General features: G+C 37.2%; 1 protein-coding gene across 1 annotated transcript; it reads right to left on the reverse strand.

Moving 5' to 3' along the window:
* Positions 1-4,743: 4,743 nt before the first annotated feature.
* LOC145140950 (Eukaryotic aspartyl protease family protein) lies at positions 4,744-6,483 on the reverse strand. Its single transcript, XM_079074323.1, has one exon. It carries the CDS (start codon positions 6,425-6,427, stop codon positions 4,937-4,939), a length of 1,491 nt encoding a protein of 496 aa, XP_078930449.1. The 5' UTR covers positions 6,428-6,483; the 3' UTR covers positions 4,744-4,936.
* Between the last annotated feature and the right edge of the window lie 13,258 nt (positions 6,484-19,741).

Genomic DNA, 19,741 nt, shown 5'->3' on the forward strand with positions numbered 1-19,741 from the left:
GGATGCTCTCCGCCGAGCAACTCCCGGTTAACCCACAACCACCGGTCTTACCAATTCTTGGGAGACTTATTGTCAATAACAAGATTATGCCCCCCCTGACGGGCAGAGAAAGTATACTTGTCATTGGTGGCAGCAAACCGAAAGAAGTACTTGAAGACGAAATAATCAGGCATAATGTTGTTAGCACGGCATGTCAGTTCGAAAGCTACCACCTTGTGAACAACACCGGGAGTCAGCATCTGCACGCTACACCCACAACGACGAAGTATCTCCTCCTGAAAGTCGGTCAATGGAATACGAAGACCAGCGTCAAAAGTCTTCAGGTAAACACCCACCTTCCCAGGAGGAGGTCGAGTAATCAAAGAGCCGGGGACAGGAAATTCCACCCCGTCAGCCGGAGTGAGACCATACGCCTCTTGAAGTGTGACGAACTCAGAAGAACTAGGGGTTGAACCTTGAGCGATAGCCATGGCGGAAAGAGAAGAGAAAAAGAGAGAGGAGGCTGAAAAGGCAGAAGGAGAAATGAAAGAGGAAACCGTTGGAAGAGCAATAAAAGGAAAAAAAAGGCGAGGTCTGCGAAAATCTCTGACACATGACGTAACCGCCGCGCGCACGTCGAAACGTCACATCACCGGAAATGAAGCGACAGCTGAGTGAGACAACGACACGTGTACCAATAGTTAAGTCCAAAACATCATAGCTAGGTAGCATACGCTATGACTACTGGACTGGGGGACTTGATGACGCGCCCCTTAGAGCAGGCGAGCCTCGACAAAGCGCCTCCGACGGGGAGCCGACTCAGCGACCCCGGACTCCCGCGAGGCGACCGCACAGAAGGCTCGCCCTCGCCAGAATATTGTCTTTTAGCCACAGCCCAGAGACAACGGCTCCAGGCGACAAAGCGTCCAGACATAGCACAATCGCCTGGACCAATCACTGGGCTGAACACGAATGTGGAGCAGGACTCCCCAATAAGAGTGACGGATCCTGTCGGGACTGCAGTACCGGTCCCTAGTACGGACCGAGGAAGATCTCCATTATAAAAGGACCTCACCTTGGTCCCGGTAAGGCAAGTCATTCCTTCTCCAGTCTTAGACTTCCACTATAACCCTCAGCATACTAACTTGACCGTCGGAGCGTCTTTCCGGGACCTCCTCCCGGAAAACGGCTGACGAGTTTCTTCCTTGTGTGACCTCTCAGGCTTAAGGAGCGACGAATCCCTCTCACGACAAGTGGTTCGGAGCCAGGTCGCATCATCATAAAATAAGCATTCTGGATTGAGAAATCAAATATATTCCTACTTTTTTTATTCTTATTCATTTAATCATGACAAATATCAAATTTAAGAGAGAGAGTGAGAGAGAGAGAGAGAGAGAGAGTTAGTGGTGGAAAACATATATGAGATTAGAATCTTTATGTGAGACAGAGTCACAAGATTCTTTTAAGGAATCAGTCTACTCTCCAGATGTGTTGAATAGTTTTAATTCATCTGGAATTCCAACCATAAACTTACACTAAAAACAGGCGTTCCATTCATGTTACTTTGTAATATCGATCAAACCAGAGGACTATGCATTGGTACTAGATTACAGATTGTAAGGCTTGGAAGACACGTCATTGAAACCCGAATCATATATTGTATATTCTTCAATGAGACTATTTATATACCTCGCTTGAAGTTAACTATGTCTGATAAAATAATCTCATTCCGTTTTCAGCGAAGGCAAATCCTCGTAGGTTTTTGTTTTTCTATGACTATTAACAAAAGTCAAGGACATTCATTATCAAATGGTGTATTATACTTGCGTAGACCCGTCTCCACTCATGGTTAGTTATATGTCGTTTCCCACGTCACAAGTAAAAAGGGCTTGAAGTTATTCATATGTGACGATGAAGTTCGTTCAACTAATAAAACAAAAAATGTTGTCTACAAAGAGGTCCTTCAACGATTATATAGATTTATCGATTTTATTGTATTTTCTACACATTACATTATTATCAATGATGCTAAAGCTGTTTTCTGTTGGTTTATATATATTTTTAATTTGTGTGCCACATTTTTATACCATTAATATGTATTTGTTTGTGTGTTCTCCCACGTTTTACGCGGGTTATAATCTAGTTAAAACTTAAAATTGAAAGAAACTAAAAGAAAAAGTCAAAATGAAATAAGAACATACCTACACGTCGTTATTGTCACTTCATCCCTAATTTACCTTCATCCATATTCCTTCATCCCAATCATTCCCTTGATATAGTCGTCGACTCCACAGGACATGGCCTCATACCCTGCCATCGGAAATCACCTCTAAAGTGTAAAATAACCGGATCAAAGTACGAACAACCACTGGTTGAACCCCACTAGTTGATATCTTATGCTTATTTTTTTCTTAAACATACTTCTGAAAATAGGAGATGTGAAAACATTTTGGTAGAAACATGGATTCAATCAAAGTTAGAATCGTAACTTTACGTTAACGAAATTTGTATAATGATTGACCTACAAGAATATTGGTACGTACATAGATTCTTGTATCATTATTTGTATAGATCTTAACATATGCTCTATAAGATTTGTTAAAGAGGCGATTCCATGATTCACTTGTAGGTGAACCGACACAACAATAACTTCATATCACCATCCATGATGACTTGTTTTTCCTCATTATCCAACGTTCGAGTAACAATGAAGCAAGAATTGAGGTGTGTGAGCCAAATTAAACCTCCATCTTCATGGTTGCAACAGAAAGCAGAAGCTCTACGCCAGCTTCTGACATTGGCACATACAAACTGCCTCTATCGACAAAAACAAGCAATTCCAATTTCTGGGATGATTTTCTAGTGGTTCACACTCACTTAGGCTTGAGGGAGTTGTGCCAAGTTTGCCACAATGCCACCTCAACTTTTTGGTGTGCACATCATTTTTATCATACAACATGCATGACATGCCATTTTGGTGGGATGAGTTAACATTGTGCATGACTTGGAGAATAAACATGTCATTGCATTATGTGGTTGTATATCTTGTATACAAAATTCATCTCTCTCTCTCTCTCTCTCTCTCTCTGCATTAGAATGACATTTGACCTCAACCAACTTGGCTTGCACCATGAGGGGGCAGTGTATGCTAATTTTGTCACGCCTTTTCCATACTCAATGTCAAGCAACTCCCTTGAGTCTTATGATTCCAATTCCTCACCGTCCACTGTCGTTTAGGATGACAACATGGAAATTCAAACTTTGTAGGGATTTCTATAGGATATGGAGCACCCATGAATCTTTTTGTAGTTCACGAGACTATAGGTTCAAAGTAATTGAACTTTGCATTTTTATTTGGGTATATCCTATTATGTGTTAGATTATTTGGTAGTCAGAAAATTACATATATTGGATAATTAAATTAGGTTAACCAACAAATATGCGATGGTTGGACCGTTGTCTATATAAATGACGATGACGAGTTAAAAGACAATTCAGGCATTGTTAATTATATATCTGTTGAGAAGTAGAAATGAATCTCGATCAATCACAAACTTGAAAATGTGGAAAATAGAAGTTCTAAACTGGTTTGTTTGTAAATGTAGGGTATAAATTGGATAAAATGAAAAGATTGGATGTTGGAGTTGTAATTTGCAAATACGATGGATTGCTAATGATAGATGGACAATCATTCCACTCAGGGACGAAAATGATTTCATGAGAGTTGTTATTTATATTTACATTCTGATGGAAAATGATTTCATGAGAGTTGTTATTTATATCTGTAGGCTTTCGGTGCAAGGGACGAAAATGGGAAGAAGATGTGACCACAACGCAATAAATTTACAAAATGGACAAAAACTGTAAATTTCGTCAAACCATAGTTCCATTTCTGTATTAGTCTAAATTAATGGATACGGATTTATATATTTATATTTGATAGAATTATATTATTTTTATGTGATTATAAATAAACTAACTCCCATCATGAACATACCATTACACGAATTGCCAATTTTATATTTATAATAAACTAGTTTATAACCCGTGAGAATCACGGTTATAAAATTAATTAAAATTTCATAGTAAAAACTTAAAATTATTAATCAATTATTTTAAATAAATTATTAATTAAGAGATATTTTTTAGTTATATAAAATTATAATCGTTGATTTAAATAAATACATGAAATTATATCACTTTATAATATATATTTATTTTATTTTATTTTTTATTCTAATGTTATTAATTTAATATAATTAGAGTATGAAATTTAAAATTTGAAATGATGAATTAATTATTAATTTAATGTAATTAGAGTGAGAAATTTAAAATTTAAAATGGATAATTAATAGGTTGACATTAATAAAGATTTCTAATATTGTGACACTTGTCATTAGGAGAATAAATTTATTTATTTATTAGAATAGAGATTTTATGTGATTATAAATAAACTAACTACCATCATGAACATACCATTACACGAATTGCCAACTTTATATTTATAATAAATAAATAAACCACTACAAGAATTTAGGCTTTGCGACATTATTTACAATGCTGTTGATATCCGCCTGTATTGCTCAGAAACCGGGATAGTTGAGGAAGTTGCAGGATGAATCTTCTTGAATAAATTTAGAAAATCACAACTATTGTTTTCGGGTTTTTTGATTATAATACTCGTAGAATACAGTATATAAAGACTTATATAGAGTTACATCTAAGAAACATAAACACAAACAGATTACGTTACATAATCCATCATACACGAAAACTGGGTTTTTATACATTACATACACTATTACACTAATCATTGAAATCACCAAAGATGATAATGATTCATAGTAGGAAAACAAAACTATCACGATATATATGAACTAGGTACTAATTAGTTTACATGGTGGTTGTAGCCAAATATATAACATGCGCGTTGCTGGAGAATATTGTTTTCAAGTGATTAGCAAACATTGGGGCCAAATCCCATGAGTCCATTTGTAGAATCGAATGAAATTTGGATACCTTCTTGTTGAATATTTCCAATAATGGAAAGACCCGATGAAGTTGGAGCAAAGGCGAAACAAAATGTTCCCATATCGTCCACCGGAATTAGAAAGTTGCTTGCCGGAAGTGTCAAAACCGGTCCCCCGGAAAAGTAGAATGACACAGTCGGGACTCGAACAGTTACAAACCCGTTTAGGTCATAGCATGTGTCAAATATGGAAACCGGTCGTGCACGAGGTAGGTTTGTAGTTTGAGCTATAAAAGTGTCACGGAAAGCTGCATAGGCCACAGTTGGAAGTCGTGTGACAGCTGTTCCAGTGTCCATCACGACTCCTCCGTGGCCCATGTCGCTCAGTTTGAAAATGGGTTCAGGTATTGTAACCTGAACCCCTCCCACTCCGAGACCCGAGAGTTCCACGTAATAAAAACTAGGGAATCTCGGGTTACGTAGCAGTGGGACCCAAACTGCACTGTCTGTCGGTAGAGATTCTCTCCCGAATTCTAGCGAACCGAGGGAACCATCCCCTCGGCTAACAAGACAGTAACTAAATGCACCACCGGCTTCGCCACCGAGTTGACTCACTAGTGACATTGAGCCACCACCGATTCCAAGTAATCCGGCTGCACCAACAAATAAACCTTGGTTTCTGTGACCACATCCGATGGCAACATTACGGATGAAAGTATTTCCAAAGCTTAGTGTTTCAAGGGCTAAAGTTCCCTTCGTGTAAGATCCATCGCCGTATGAAACCTCATATTTGCACCACCGACCACCTCCATGACCATGGCAACCAACGGCGGTTTCTGCATGTTGACATACAGAGGAGGCGCAAGAGACAGCCACAAAAGAAGCTGAGTTGGCCGGGTCAAAAAGCGGGTCTGATTGTTGGTAGCATTGCTTGCATGGCAAGCATTGGACCCACACAACATCGCTACCAGAGTCAACCACCATGTATTGACTTCGCGGTGGACTTCCAACACCTATTCTCACAAAATACTCACCGCTCCCTTGTCGCATGCCGGAAACCACCTCCGACCCAAAATCTTCCACCTCGAACCGCCCTCCTTCAACACCACCTTTGGTGTGGTTACCACCAATTCGACTATTCAAAATTGCCACCCTTTTCACGTCCCTCTTCAACCGAGCTTCTGTCCGCCGCCGGTGACCTTCATCATTCTCCGACAGCTTGTCGCGGTGGACAAGGTTCAGCTTCCATCTCTTCCGGCCGTGAGACTCTCCGGACTCTATTGTTTCATGGTCAAGTAGTTGTGTTTGGGGTACGTGGGCAGCTAATTTTGTGGTATCTATGATTTCTTGGACGGCAAGGATTTGATGAGATGGGTAGGACAACGATGATGCTGCGGCTGTGGTGGCTGTGGCGAGTTGGAGTAAGCATATCAGAATCGCCACCTCCACCATCGTAGTTAGTATGGCGGCTGTCATCATGATTGGTTTGGGTTCGTTAGCTGATCAAACGCTATTTCATGGTGTATATAAAGAGTTTTTTAAACCAAGAATAGTGATAGTCTCATAGTATATATTCTTTTAATTATAAGTCCCGAAGACATGTATTCTTTTAATTTTAAAATCATCAAAACTCTATATTTTAATATACATTAATTAATTTAAATAAGTGTCAGTTAAACATGTATAAGATCCAATCATGAATGCCGAATTTTCAAAATCAGATATGAAAAACTTCTTTTGAAAAGTACTGCTGGTGTATTTTATGATATTTTAGAAGATTTAAAAAGTACTGCTGGTGTATTTTATGATATTTTAGAAGATTTAAAACATGTATATACATATGGTTACTTTATAACATTTGTTTGCAAACATATTAAATATTAGTTCAGTCCATCTATTGATTTGCATTGTCGATTCACTGTCCTATTTGTGAGAGTGGTGCTATGTCGAACTCGTACGTTAGTTTGTTTATGCTCTCCTAATTATTTGGCTTTTTCCCCTTTGTGAACCGCGTTGTAGTTTTTGTCCAGCCTGTGGCTAGTCTTTAACTAGAAGTTTTATTTTTCAACGAAAAATGATTCGAGTTTACTATATTGTATATACACCAAGTCATCTCGAGTTATTTGGATGCGAGCTTGAATTGGTTGAAATATTGGTTTTACATTATTAATAAAAACGTATTATGCATGCAACAAGCTATTAGAATGTATTTTTTTTCCATTAATGATATAAACTCATTAATCTCGTATAAATACAAGAATCCAAAGGAATGAATGGACTACATAAAATGGGCCTACCATTGCTTTAACAATATGTCATGTGTATACAAGGAAACCAAATTATATGAAAGTTGTGATCTTATTTGTAAAGTAATAAAAGTAATTATCGAAATTAGAACAAGATTGTACAAGTGGTTTACAAGGAAAGTCATTGATCATTGCTAAGATTTCTCACACAAAACCTTGGGAAATGATAATGATCATCTGTCTTGTTTAATTGTATTGATTGAATGATTGTTTACATAAATGAAAGTATGTAAACGAGTACAAGTATCGCAGTGAGTCTAGGTGTGTGTAGTGTGCGAAATACATGTGTATTTATAATCTAGTCTAAGTAACAATAAGTCCGATATTTTCGGGATCCTCTCGAATAAAAATGAATACGTTGGTTTGATTTGGTATTCACGAGTCTTTTACCTGATTGAAGTGTTTCTTCGTTGAGAATGAGTCTTATGTTGACTAATTTTGCACATGTGAGAAAAAGACTAGGAATATATCCGTTATAAATATTAGGAAATAATAATAATAATGGTCAGGATCTTGAGGTATATTCGGGATCCTGAAAGTTTTTGAAAATCTGGGATCCTAAATAGGGTTGAGGATCTCGGCCCTAACAATTGTCCCCAAATTATACCTGCGAAATATTAAGTTAATTTCTAAATATTTAAAGGTATAATTTAAATTAAACGGAGATAAGATTTTTTAAATTTCAAACCCTAACGGATAGAATTTTATCTGTTTAACCCTCATGATGGCACGGTGAAATCAATCTTCTCTTTCCTGTTTCCCATATAAATAGGAGCAAAAAGTGAGAAATTCTTTCACCTGTTACCTGATCATCTTCAGCTATCCCAAAGGAATCCTTGTTTCTCATCCTCCTTAGTTTTTGCAATTTATTAAGCATGGGTAAGAAGATGATTCACTCTCGAGCTAGCAGCGTTGCCCTTTCTAACGATGACTTTATCGATCAAAAGCTCCTCACTTATAGTGAGACTTGTTCGTTTGATGAAGAGGATATTGGGTTCCTGAAATGCAGTGAGGCTTTTTCCGTAAACACGATTTTTAGGTCTTTTGATGCTTCGATTCAGCCAGATTTCATCTCTTCCTCTTGGATTTGTTTTCTTGATTACCCTTTTTATTTGGGTTTAAAGTACCCTTTTCCTGGAATTATTTCTAAGTTTTTCGAAATCACAAACATCTCATATATCCAAGTTATGCCTGTCATATGGAGGATCCTATTCCAGATCAATCAGTTGAACCAATCCAATGATCTAGGCATAGGCGTTGCTGAACTAGCTCGTGTTTACAATCTCTCCACCTTCGGGAATTCCCGTTTCTTGCTAAAGCTCAAACCCAACAAATCTCCACTCATTCTGAAATCAAAACACAATGACGGAGCATGGAAAGAGAAGTACTTTTTGTGAGGTGCGACACTATTCCCGACGAGGATCTCCTGCCAAAGACCTGGGTCAAAAAGTGTACGATTTACTCTTTAGTTGCAAGGCTCCAAGGATTCACTTTCTTATTTTGTTTATTGTGATGTAGGGTTCAAATTTGAAGAGATTGCTACTGCTGCTGAGGATATTGAAGACAAAGTTGCAAACTTCCTCGCTTTATCTGCAGTCAATAGGTCTTTCAAGCTCGAGTACTCCAGCCTCCAAGAGGGCTCTTCTACCACTGCTTCAATGGCCACCGGTAAGAATCCTACTTTCTTCTTATTGTTTTCCTTATATTCGGGATCCTAAACTGACGGGGATCCCTAATACAGGATCCAAAGCTACCCGCTCTAGTGCTCGATTTGGCCTCTCTGATCTGGAAGATGACATGTCTAGTGGTTTGATCATGATACAAAAGGAAAAAGTTGTCTCTTCTCTTCCTCCAAAAAGGGCTCATATCGATCTCACAGTGAAGACCTCAGGTTCCCGAAAGAGGAAAACCGATGAGGCTGTATATTTGAGTCTGTAGAACCTCGGCTCTGAGGAAGCACTCATGAAGCTGGTCTCTTTTTCTCAAGCAGTAAGTATTTCATGAACTTTGATTCTTGTTTTTCTGGCTTTATATCTACTAATGTCATTCTTAATTTAGGTTTCTGACCACGTTTCTCGATCCACTGTTGACTTAAAGGACAGAGCTGAGAAGGTTGAGCTAGCCTTAAAGGAGCAGGAGAAAGTGTGAAAATCCACCAATAAAGATCTCCTAATGATAGCGGAGCTACTAAGTAAAGAGAAGGTTGAGAAGGAAGAGGAGCATGTTGCTAAGATTGCAGAGGTGATAGCTGAGGTGAGGGGTAGCATTGTTGTGGTTGTTTGGGAAGCTAAGATCAAACTTGCATAAGACGTGGCCACGCGGGATCCTGGAATGTAGCTGGCTAGCGTGAAGCCCTAGCTAAATTAACCGGTGAGCCTGTTAACACCAGTCAAAATCCTGCAAAACAGCTGAAGGTGGGAGGAGAAGAGGAAGAAACAGAGAAGGGCCCTGGTGGTGATGATCAAACTATGGTTTAGGTTTGATTAGCAATAAATAATTTTAGTATTTTGGATGAAAGACAATTAACATTTTCTTTTTTGGTAGGATTGATGGGCAACCCTTTTTATTTCAAGCTATGGATGTTTATATCTTCTTGCATGGTTGTTGTGGTTGTAGTAGTAGGTTTTATGAGGATCCTTGAACGATTAGGATCCTAAAGAGTTCAGGTTTTACAAGAGATCTTGGGATCTTAATAACCTGAAACGGCCAGCCATCCTTAGAAAGATAAACCTTTAGTTAGAATATAGAAAGATAGTTTTAAGAAACAAGGTAGATAGAATCTGATGATTCTTAGGTTTAGTCTCGGCCTTTAGAATTTTCCTTTAGACTTCTATCTTTTAGAGAAGTTCCATGTTGTAAGTATTTTAGTTTTCTGTGTTCCTGTATGGAGAGGATCCTTCTTTGGATAATCTAACTTGTTGAAGAAGGTCCTTACTTAGCTTTCACTGGGGAAAAACCCAATTTTATGAAATATTAGAGAAAATCTCAACTTAGAAAATAACTGCGGGAGATCCCAGCTTTAGAAAATAACAGGGGAAGATCCCAACTTAGAAATTAACTGGGGAAGATCCCAACTTAGAAAATAATTGGGGAAGATCCCAACTTAAGATAACATGTCAATGTTATAAACCTTTGATTAAGCGTTAGGATCTTAACATATGTTCAGAAATAAGAGGGTTTCCAAGTCATTAAGCGTGAAATGATCCCCTTACTCACATCACATAGTAAGATATCGTTCGTCCAAGCGAGGTGTAGAAACCTAAACCCGTAAGAAATAGGTTATTAACTCTTTAAACCTTAGAGGGGATTAAGTACCCTTAGTTGGAGGAGAGATGATCGGTATCTATTCGTAGTGGCCAGGATCCTTAGATTTTTGCGAACTGCAAACGTTAACTTAGGGTGGGAATTAGCCTGGTTAACGCCCCTCTGTTGCTTAAGCCAGTAATGTTTTTTTAAAAAAAATCAAACAAAAGTTAAGGGTAAAGACTGTGTAGCTTAGATCTTGTTGGAAAACGAAAGATTTTACCTTACATGAAATATGCTTTCAAGTGTATGGCATTCCAGGATGGACAGGAGTGGTATCTTGTTGTAGGATCTTATTCTTGACGTTGGTATCTTGTTGTAGGGATCATCACTTCAGTTGGGATCACAACTTATGTTCCAAATACCAAAGAATTGGGAGTTTGACTCGTAGATGTTTTTGATGTAGTCCTGTCCGGCCACAGAACGAAAGGAAGTTCCTCAGCCCATATGCCTTGCATTTCATCTAGCCTTTTCTTTAGATTGTTGACTATGATTTTGTTGCTAGATTCTGCTTGACTATTGGCTTGAGGATGAACAGGAGTGGATGTTATCATTTTAATTCCCCTACTGGTGCAAAAGTCTCTAGTCTTTTTGCTTATGAATTGGGACCCATTATCACATATGATTTCAGTTGGGATCCCGAACCTGGTCAAGATATTACGTTTAATGAATGAGACTACCTCTTTGTCTCTTACCTAAACAAATGCTTCAGTCTCTATCCACTTTGAGAAATAGTCCATCATTACTAGCATGAAGACCTTTCTACCAGGAGCCTTTGGTAATTTTCCAACTATATCCATTACCTATTTCATCAATGGTCAGGGGGAGATGATATGGTATAGAGGTTCTACCGGTTGATGAAGGATGTTACTATGTCTTTGACAAGCATCATACTTTTGTGCATTCAAGAAGGCATCCCTTTTCATTGTTGGCTAGTAGTACCATGTCCTTAGTATCTTGAAGCATAAGGATCTGCCCCTAGTATGGTTGCCACAATCTCCTCCATATATACCTTTTAGAACTTTTTCAACTTCATGATTTTACAAACATTTTAGGTATGGACCTGCCATGGATTTTTGTATAGTTTTCCTTGGATCATCACAAAGCGTGAGACCCTCATATTGAATGCTTTGTCTCTTATTTCTTCTTTTGGGATTGTGTCATCCGGAAGGTATTTTATGATGGGTTTGATCCTGGATCTTGGAGGATCCTTATTATTTTGTCTACTAGGATGCTGGTGAGCGAGTTGAGGATCAGGATCTTGTATTATTACGATGTTGACTGTCTGATCATGGTGCTGGAATCTTCTTATCTTTTGGCAGGATCCTCAATTGTTGGGATCATCACATTGATTATTGGAATTCTTTTGTTAAGTAGGATCCTAAGGGAAGAACTCACGTTGGCCAACGCATCTGCTTCGGAATTATTTTCCCTAGGAACTTGGTTTAAGCTAAAGGCTTTGAATTTGGAGGGTAATTTTTTAAGAATTTGAAGATATGATGCTAGCATTTCGCCTTTAACTGCATAAGATCCATTAAAGTGGTTAGTAATTAATAACGAATCTACGAATACCTGAAGATCCTTGATTTGAATATCCTTGGCTAGTTGTAGTCCCATAATTGGTGCTTCGTATTCCGCTTCGTTGTTGGTTATGTCAAACTCACAACTAACGGCCCGGGGTAGTATGTTCCCTGTGACGATTTTAGTATGATCATAAGGTCGGTTCCTCTTTGGTTGGATGCTCCGTCCGTGAAGAGCGTCCATCTTCCCATGTTTTCTTTTTTTAGGACTTGTCTTGTCTCTATATCCACTTTGGCTTGTAGATCATCACTAAATTCAGCCACAAAGTCTCTAGTGCTTCTGACTTTATCGCGAATCTTGGCTCATAGTTTATATTGAATGTGTTGAGCTTTACTGACCATTTAGCCATTCTTCCTGACATCTTTGGCTTTCTCATCACATTCTTAATTGGATAATTAGTTTTTACATGTATGGTATGAGTTTCAAAATAGTGTCTTTACTTAATAGAAGTCGTTACTAGTGCTAGTATTAGTTTTTCAAGATGACAATACTTGGTTTCAACATCTAGTAGACTTTTACTTACATAGTAGATAGTATGTTGGTCCTCATCCAGATCCTTGGCTAGGACTGCACTTATAGCGTTCGAGGATATTGAAAGGTATATGAGGAGTGGCTCCCCAGCTTGGAAGGTTTTTGTGTGCTCCTTGTTCCATTCGAACTTCTTGTTCTTCTTGTTCTTCTCCAGCTTCGTGAATGAGGCCTACTAACGGTAAGACTGACTGTCTTATACATATATATAAGTATTAAGCTTTTAATATTATAATAGTATAAGGGTTGAATTTTATACTTTTAAAACTCTAGGGTTTAGAATTTAAATATTTCAAAATTAAAACTTTTTAATCAATTTTTTAAATTCCAAAACTTCAGGGAAAATTTTGAAACTTTTCAAAACTTGTTGGATCAATTTGAAAACAATTAAATTAATCATATAATTAACTATATCACAAATTTGACCTGATCTAATTTCACATAGCAAGATGATTTAAATCAAATTCTACAAATAATTAATTTTTCACAAAATCAAGTAATTATCTTAAAATTTGACAATCATCATTCAATTGGATGAGGATAATCATTACCTTATCAGAACAATCGAATTTTATCAGTCAAAACAGTTTGTGGTAATGATCCTAATCCAAATCTGGCCAAAAACTCGAAAAAACTGCCAACAAATGATCCAACTCGTCGAGTCAGGCAATGGACTCGTCGAGTCCAACAGTCAGAGGCCAAAATTGAAAATTTTTCAGCTTTGAAAACAATACAATTGCATCAATATAACAGAAAACACCCTAGGCTCTCATACCACTTATGGGTTTTGAACACTATAGCAATCCTATGGTGCACATACAACCCTAATGCTTTGGATCTAAGTTTTCTCAAGTTATACATGCAGTTTTCATTTATCCAAAGCATGAGCCCTAACTGGCATACAATTTTGAGATTCACAACATAAAAACAAGTTAGATGAATACCTCTTTGTTGTAGCTTGTAGTTCTTGGACTTTCAAAGCTTAGTACCTCAAATGTGATACCTATAATAAGTCACAAACACCAAAATCAAGAGGAGGCTTATGAGAGAGAGGTTAGGAAGCACTAAAATCGGCTAGGGTTTCACCTTGGAAAATGATTGGCCGATTTTGGGAAGGATAGGGGTTCAATTTATAGTGTGGAATCCTTAGGGTTTCTTACATAAAACCCTAATTTAATTAACCCTTTAAGTATTCCAATAATCCATATGATAGGCCCTTTGGACTAAATCTTCATGTCACATAGATTTAGTCCATCCCTAATCAACATGGATCATTAGCCCAAACTATAAGTATTACTGATTTACCTAATTAGTCCCTGTAAATTTAATCAGTCTCTTTTGATCACTAAATTAATTCCAAATTAATTCTTGATCAATACCAATTAAATAATATAATTTCTCAATTAATATATTATTCATATAATATATTAATAAATCACAAATAACCTCTTTCTCAAAAATTCATCCTATCAAATTGCTCCGGTGAAGGCAACCCAAAATGACCATGCTACTATCGGGTCAAGTACATACCAATTATTGTTATGGGCTTAGACACCTAATCCAACAAATAAGGGGATCATTTCACAATGCAGTAGCTTGGCAACCCTCGTATCTTTGAACATAAGTTAAAATCCTTAAGGTTTATAGCATTTTCATGTTATCCAAAATTGGGATCTTGTCCCAGAAATTACATAAGGTTTATAACATCTTCATGTTATCACACGTTGGGATCTTTTCCCAGAAAATACACATGAATCATAACATTTTCATGTTATCATAAGTAGGGATCTTTCCCATGAAATATGTCACAAGTTGGGATCCTCCCCAGTATATAATATTAACATGTTATCAATTGAACTTATGGTGTTACCCAAGAATTTTGTCAAAGTCTATAACCTAAACAGGTTATCCTAAGAAGGGAATTCCCCCGTATGATCTTATGATTAAGGATCCTCATCATTAAGGATCCTCATCCCTAATGATCCTCATCATTAAGGATCCTCATCGATAAGGATCCTCATCAGTAAGAATCTTATCATCAGAAGTCAACAGCGATCCTAAGTTCTTTCCTGAGTTGAGATTTATCATCAATAAATTATAAGATTGAAAAACTTATGAAGATTAAGGAAAAACTCGAAGACAATCAGGTTCCATCTTTCCTTGTTCTTAACTTTGAAAATTTTTAAGTAAAATTAAGGATCTTAAACTTTTCAGGATCCTAAACCAATTGTTGATTTATAAACTTTCATCACTTCAGAGTCATTTTCTATTTTAAATTGATATATTTAAAGAAGTTTTAAAGCACTTAGATTTACCAAAATTAGTTCTTAACAAATTCTTTTATACTTGTTTTATTATAAAAATGATTTGAAACTCTTAAGGACTACAAGTCAGTCATCAAACTTTTAAAGAAACTTTTAACATTTTAAATTGCTTAACAAAGTCAGTTCTTATTATTTTAAGTTATTACTTTTAGTTGTTTCACTAATTCAATCTTTATCAAATCATTTTATCTATTATTTGCCAAAAGAACTTTATCTTGAAAATTATTCATTGTTTTTAGGATCCTAACTATGCAAAGATCTTAGTATCATATTATGCAGGTAAATGAAAGATAAAGGAAATATTAACCATTATATTCAAAATAAAAGGCTTATAGTCCTACAAGAGTCAAATGGTTACATCAAAAAACTACACTGCCCTAACCACCTAAAAGGCGTAGACCTTAGCCTGGTCATCATTGGCCTTCTTCTCCTCCTTCTCCACTTCTGGCTACGGTGCAGGATCATCAGCAGTGGTGACAGGCTTTCCAGTTAGTTTGGCTAGTGCCTCGCGCCATCCTACTACATTCCAGGATACTGAATGCTCAAGATCCTCCGCTAAGTTGATCTTAGCCTCCACGATAGCCACCGCAGCACTTGCCTTCGCATCGGAAATCACCTCCTCAAGCTCCACAGAATGCTCTTCCTCCTTCTCAGCCTTCTGTTTGCTCAAAAACTCCACCCTCCGAAGAAGATCCTCATTGGTGGTCCTCCAGATTTTCTCCTGCTCTTTTAGAGTACACTCAGCTTTCTCAGCACGGATCCTGAGATCATTGGTGAACTGAGAAACATGAGTGGAGACCTGAAAGAAACGCAAACATCAGAAAAAGAAGAAACGGGTATGATAAACTAACATAAATAATTTTTATACACAGGAAACTTACAGCCTGGGAAAATGAGGTCAACTTCCAAAGAGCATCCTTGATGATGAGGTTCTCTAGGTTGGAATCTGTGGCCTCAGAAGTCTTCCTCTTTTGGGATCCTAGAGTCTTCACAACCAGGTCAAGTTGGGCTTTATTTGAAGGAGGCAAAGTAGAGGGCTTCTCCTGCTTGATCCTGACCAAGCCACTGGTCATGTCATCCTCAAGCTCAGCCAAAGCGAAGCGAGCACTGGAGCGGACAGTCCTGGAACCTGCACAAGAAACAAGGATCCTGATGAGATCGAAGATCCTAAGACAACAATTCAAATAAAAAAGAAAGAAAGATATACCTTTAGCCATAGAAGTTGTGTTGGAAGATCCTTCTTGGAGATTGGATTGATCATGTCTGAGAGATCTATCTGCCTCCGGGAGAGAAAGAAAATTAACAATCTTATCCTCTGTGCCCTCATCAGCAGCAAGGAGCTCCCAGAGCTTGAAACCTATAATAGAGAAAACAAAATAAGAATAAGATTTTCAGGATCACAAGGAAAAGTATTGAAATCCTACCCTTCTTAACCCAATCTTTCGATAAGAGATCTCCGCCAGGAATAGAGTCACGCCTGACAAAGAAGTATATCCCTTCCAAACCCCATCATTGTGTTTTGTTTTTAACAATAGGAGGCTTGCCACTCTTAACCTTGAACAGGAAGCGAGAATTGCCAAAAGTTGGTAGATCATAGACATGGGCCAATTTAGTCAGACCCATGCCAAGATCATGTGTCTGATTCAGACACTCAACCTAGTACAGGATCCTCCAAATGATAGGCATCACTTGGACGAAAGAAAGTTTTGTGATACCGAAAAACTCCGAGACCACTCCGAAAAAAGGGAATTCAAGGCCTAAAACATAGAAGGGATACTATGGAAAGCACACCCAAGAAGAGGAGATGAAGTCTGGTTGGATCAAAGGGTCATAAGGCCTGAAGACTGCTTCAGGAGGTAAGACACCACTAGCCTTCAATGCTTCGATATCACCATCATCAAAGGATCACGTCTCGTCATAAGACAAGACTCCTTGATCGATGAAATCGTCCTCAGGAAGACCTAGGATCTTCTTGCGAGAAAGTGTCATCTTTTTACCCATGATCGAAAATTTGGTAGAAAGGAGATGAGGCAGAGAGGATGTTACCTTTATCGAAATCACTGGTAGCACAAGAAAGAAAAAAAATCGAGACAAGTAAAGAGAATTGTGGAACTGATCACCTCTATTTATATTGAAGATTTGAGGTTGATTTGACCATTAAAGGATAGTTATCCACCCGTTGGATTTCAAAATTACCTAGCCGTTAAGGGTTAATTTTGAAAATTACTTTTATCTCTCTCCTTTTACCTTTTTAATTTAATTTATCCATTTACTATTCTTGAAATTAACTCCTATATTTTCAGGAATAACTTGGGGGCAATTGTTAGGGCCAGGATCCTCAAAGCATTCAGGATTCTCAAACCTCATCAGATATTCAGGATTCTCAACTATCTCAGGATCCTGACTATTACCGTTATTATTATTTACTAACATTTATAACGATTATATTTTGTTCTTAATTAACACATGTGCAGAAATAGTCAAGAGAATACTTATTCTCAACAGAGAGTCGTCTCAACTACGCTAAAGACCCCGGAATACCAATTCAAATAACGTTCACAAAGCTGGTCATAGAGGATCCCGGGAATATCGGACATCTTGTTAGCTAGTTTAGACTATAAATTGAGACATGTATCTCGCACACGACACACTCTACTTACTCTTAGCTTACTCTAAGAACTTTTTCACTTGTTCTTTCTGAAATACTCTTTGTAATCATCATTTTATATTAATAAAATCATCAAGGCAGGTGATCATTATCACCTCCCAAGGTTTTGTGTCGGTGATCCTAGCAAGGATCAAGGGCTTTCCTTGTAAATAATCATGTCATTCTCTTTACCTTTCTCTATTGCACAATTCGAACATCACAGCCTCTCATTCAATTTGGTTGATTTACACTTGTGTAATTTTTGACCAAAACAAGGAGGAAGCGGAGGAAGAGTTGGAGAAGCATGATTTCAGTTCCACCATTGCTTGATGATGGGAATATTATTTCACCTTGATCAACATGTGGAAGATCATCTTCAGATAAAGAAATAAAAACATTTCCAGAAGGACGAGGAAGACCATTGTTGTTTGAACTCGACATCTATAATAGGAGAAAAGAGAATTCAAGTTAGTTGATTTTAATCCTTAATTATTAACCCAAAAATTTAAATTAAGGCTAGGATCCATATTTTCAATTCAAACTTCGAAGAGAGATGTCATAATCAAATTCGAATCTACTTTAGGTAGGTAAAGCATTTACCAATTTCAATCTCATGAAACTCCTAGATCTTTGAGATTCATTGAACTATCTAATGGCATGTTTACTCTCGATTATGCTCTCACTTTGTGACTGGGATAACGAGGATCACAAACGAGATGTGAATAACCATGCAAATTAGCTTGGTAATCTCGATGTCATTTATCATCTAATCAATGTGTCGGTTAGCCACACGTGCTCCATTAATCAATGATAATTTTCGAGACACCCATTGCCACCCTTTATTAGTCCATATTAGTGTGTCGTTTAACCACACACGCTCCAAAAACGACTTATATAAAGTGCAATGTGCAATTTCATGGATTAGCATCAAATTCACATTTTTTCCTAAAGTAACTAAGATTGGGAATTTTATAAAAACATTTAGTTACTTTATAATTTCATTATACTTATTAATGAGAATTAATTATCCTATCAAACTCGTTCGGCTAACGACCCTCCACCAATAAAGGGAGCGGTGGGTAAGTGTGGATACCAAATGGCGGTCATTTTATAGACCGCTTCCTTAAACTCCCTTTATAGACCGACTTTGTGAATGAGGCGTACTTGCGATTCGACTGACTTGTCTTATATATATATATATATATATATATATATATATATATATATATATATATATATATTAGACCTTTAATGTTACATATAATATAAAGGTGTATTTTTAAAAAATTTAAAAAATACTAAGGTTATATTTTAAATTTTCAAAATTAATATCCAATTAATTAAATTAAAAAATAAAACCATTTATGAATTTTAGATAAGGATATCAAATTACATTTCAAAATATTCATATTTATACAATTAAACAATATTATAAAATGTAATTATCCTAATCAAATTCATAACATATCTTAAAATCGATAATTTTGGATCTGACAGCTTACCACGTCGTGGTAAAGCAAAATCGAAGGTCCCCACGTCGTGGTGTCGAAACAAAATGACGATTTTGTTTGCTCTTCTCATTGTTCAAGTTCATATTAGTACCAATTCAATAGAAAACTAAACCTAAGCTCTGATACCACTGATGGGTTTGAGCATAACCATTTTATGTGTGCATGCAACCCTAAACAAAATCTATGTTTTCTCTAATTAAACATACAATATAAATAACAATGTATAAACCCTAGATCTCTAGTACATAATAAAAAAACACAATTAGGGTTATAATACATACCTTTGATTGTTATGTAGTAATAACAATCTTAATCCAAGCTTGAAAAACCTTTGGTAGCAAGCGCCACTAGTGTCGCGCCTCTAATGGCTCACACCCAAACCCTAGCAACCAAGGAAAATATAGAGAGAAAGGGAAGGAGCCAAAGTTTCGTCCAAGGCTCTTAGAAAGAAGGCATGGCCGAAATTTAACCCTAAGTAGGGTTTATATAGGTGATGGGAAGGTGTTGGATAAGGCAGGTATCTCCAAGTTAACCCTAATCCCTTACCTTCCTCCCTAAGGCATCCAAGGCACCCTTAGAGCCCAAAGAAACCC

This window comes from Lactuca virosa, chromosome 9 (assembly GCF_052849685.1).
Source record: "Lactuca virosa cultivar CGN04683 chromosome 9, Lactuca_virosa_CGN04683_v6, whole genome shotgun sequence".
In the NCBI taxonomy this organism is placed as follows: Eukaryota; Viridiplantae; Streptophyta; class Magnoliopsida; order Asterales; family Asteraceae; genus Lactuca; species Lactuca virosa.

What these genes read in the sequence shown, in the direction of transcription:
- LOC145140950 (XM_079074323.1), bottom strand. Translation starts at nt 6,427, where the DNA reads ATGATGACAGCCGCCATACTAACTACGATGGTGGAGGTGGCGATTCTG.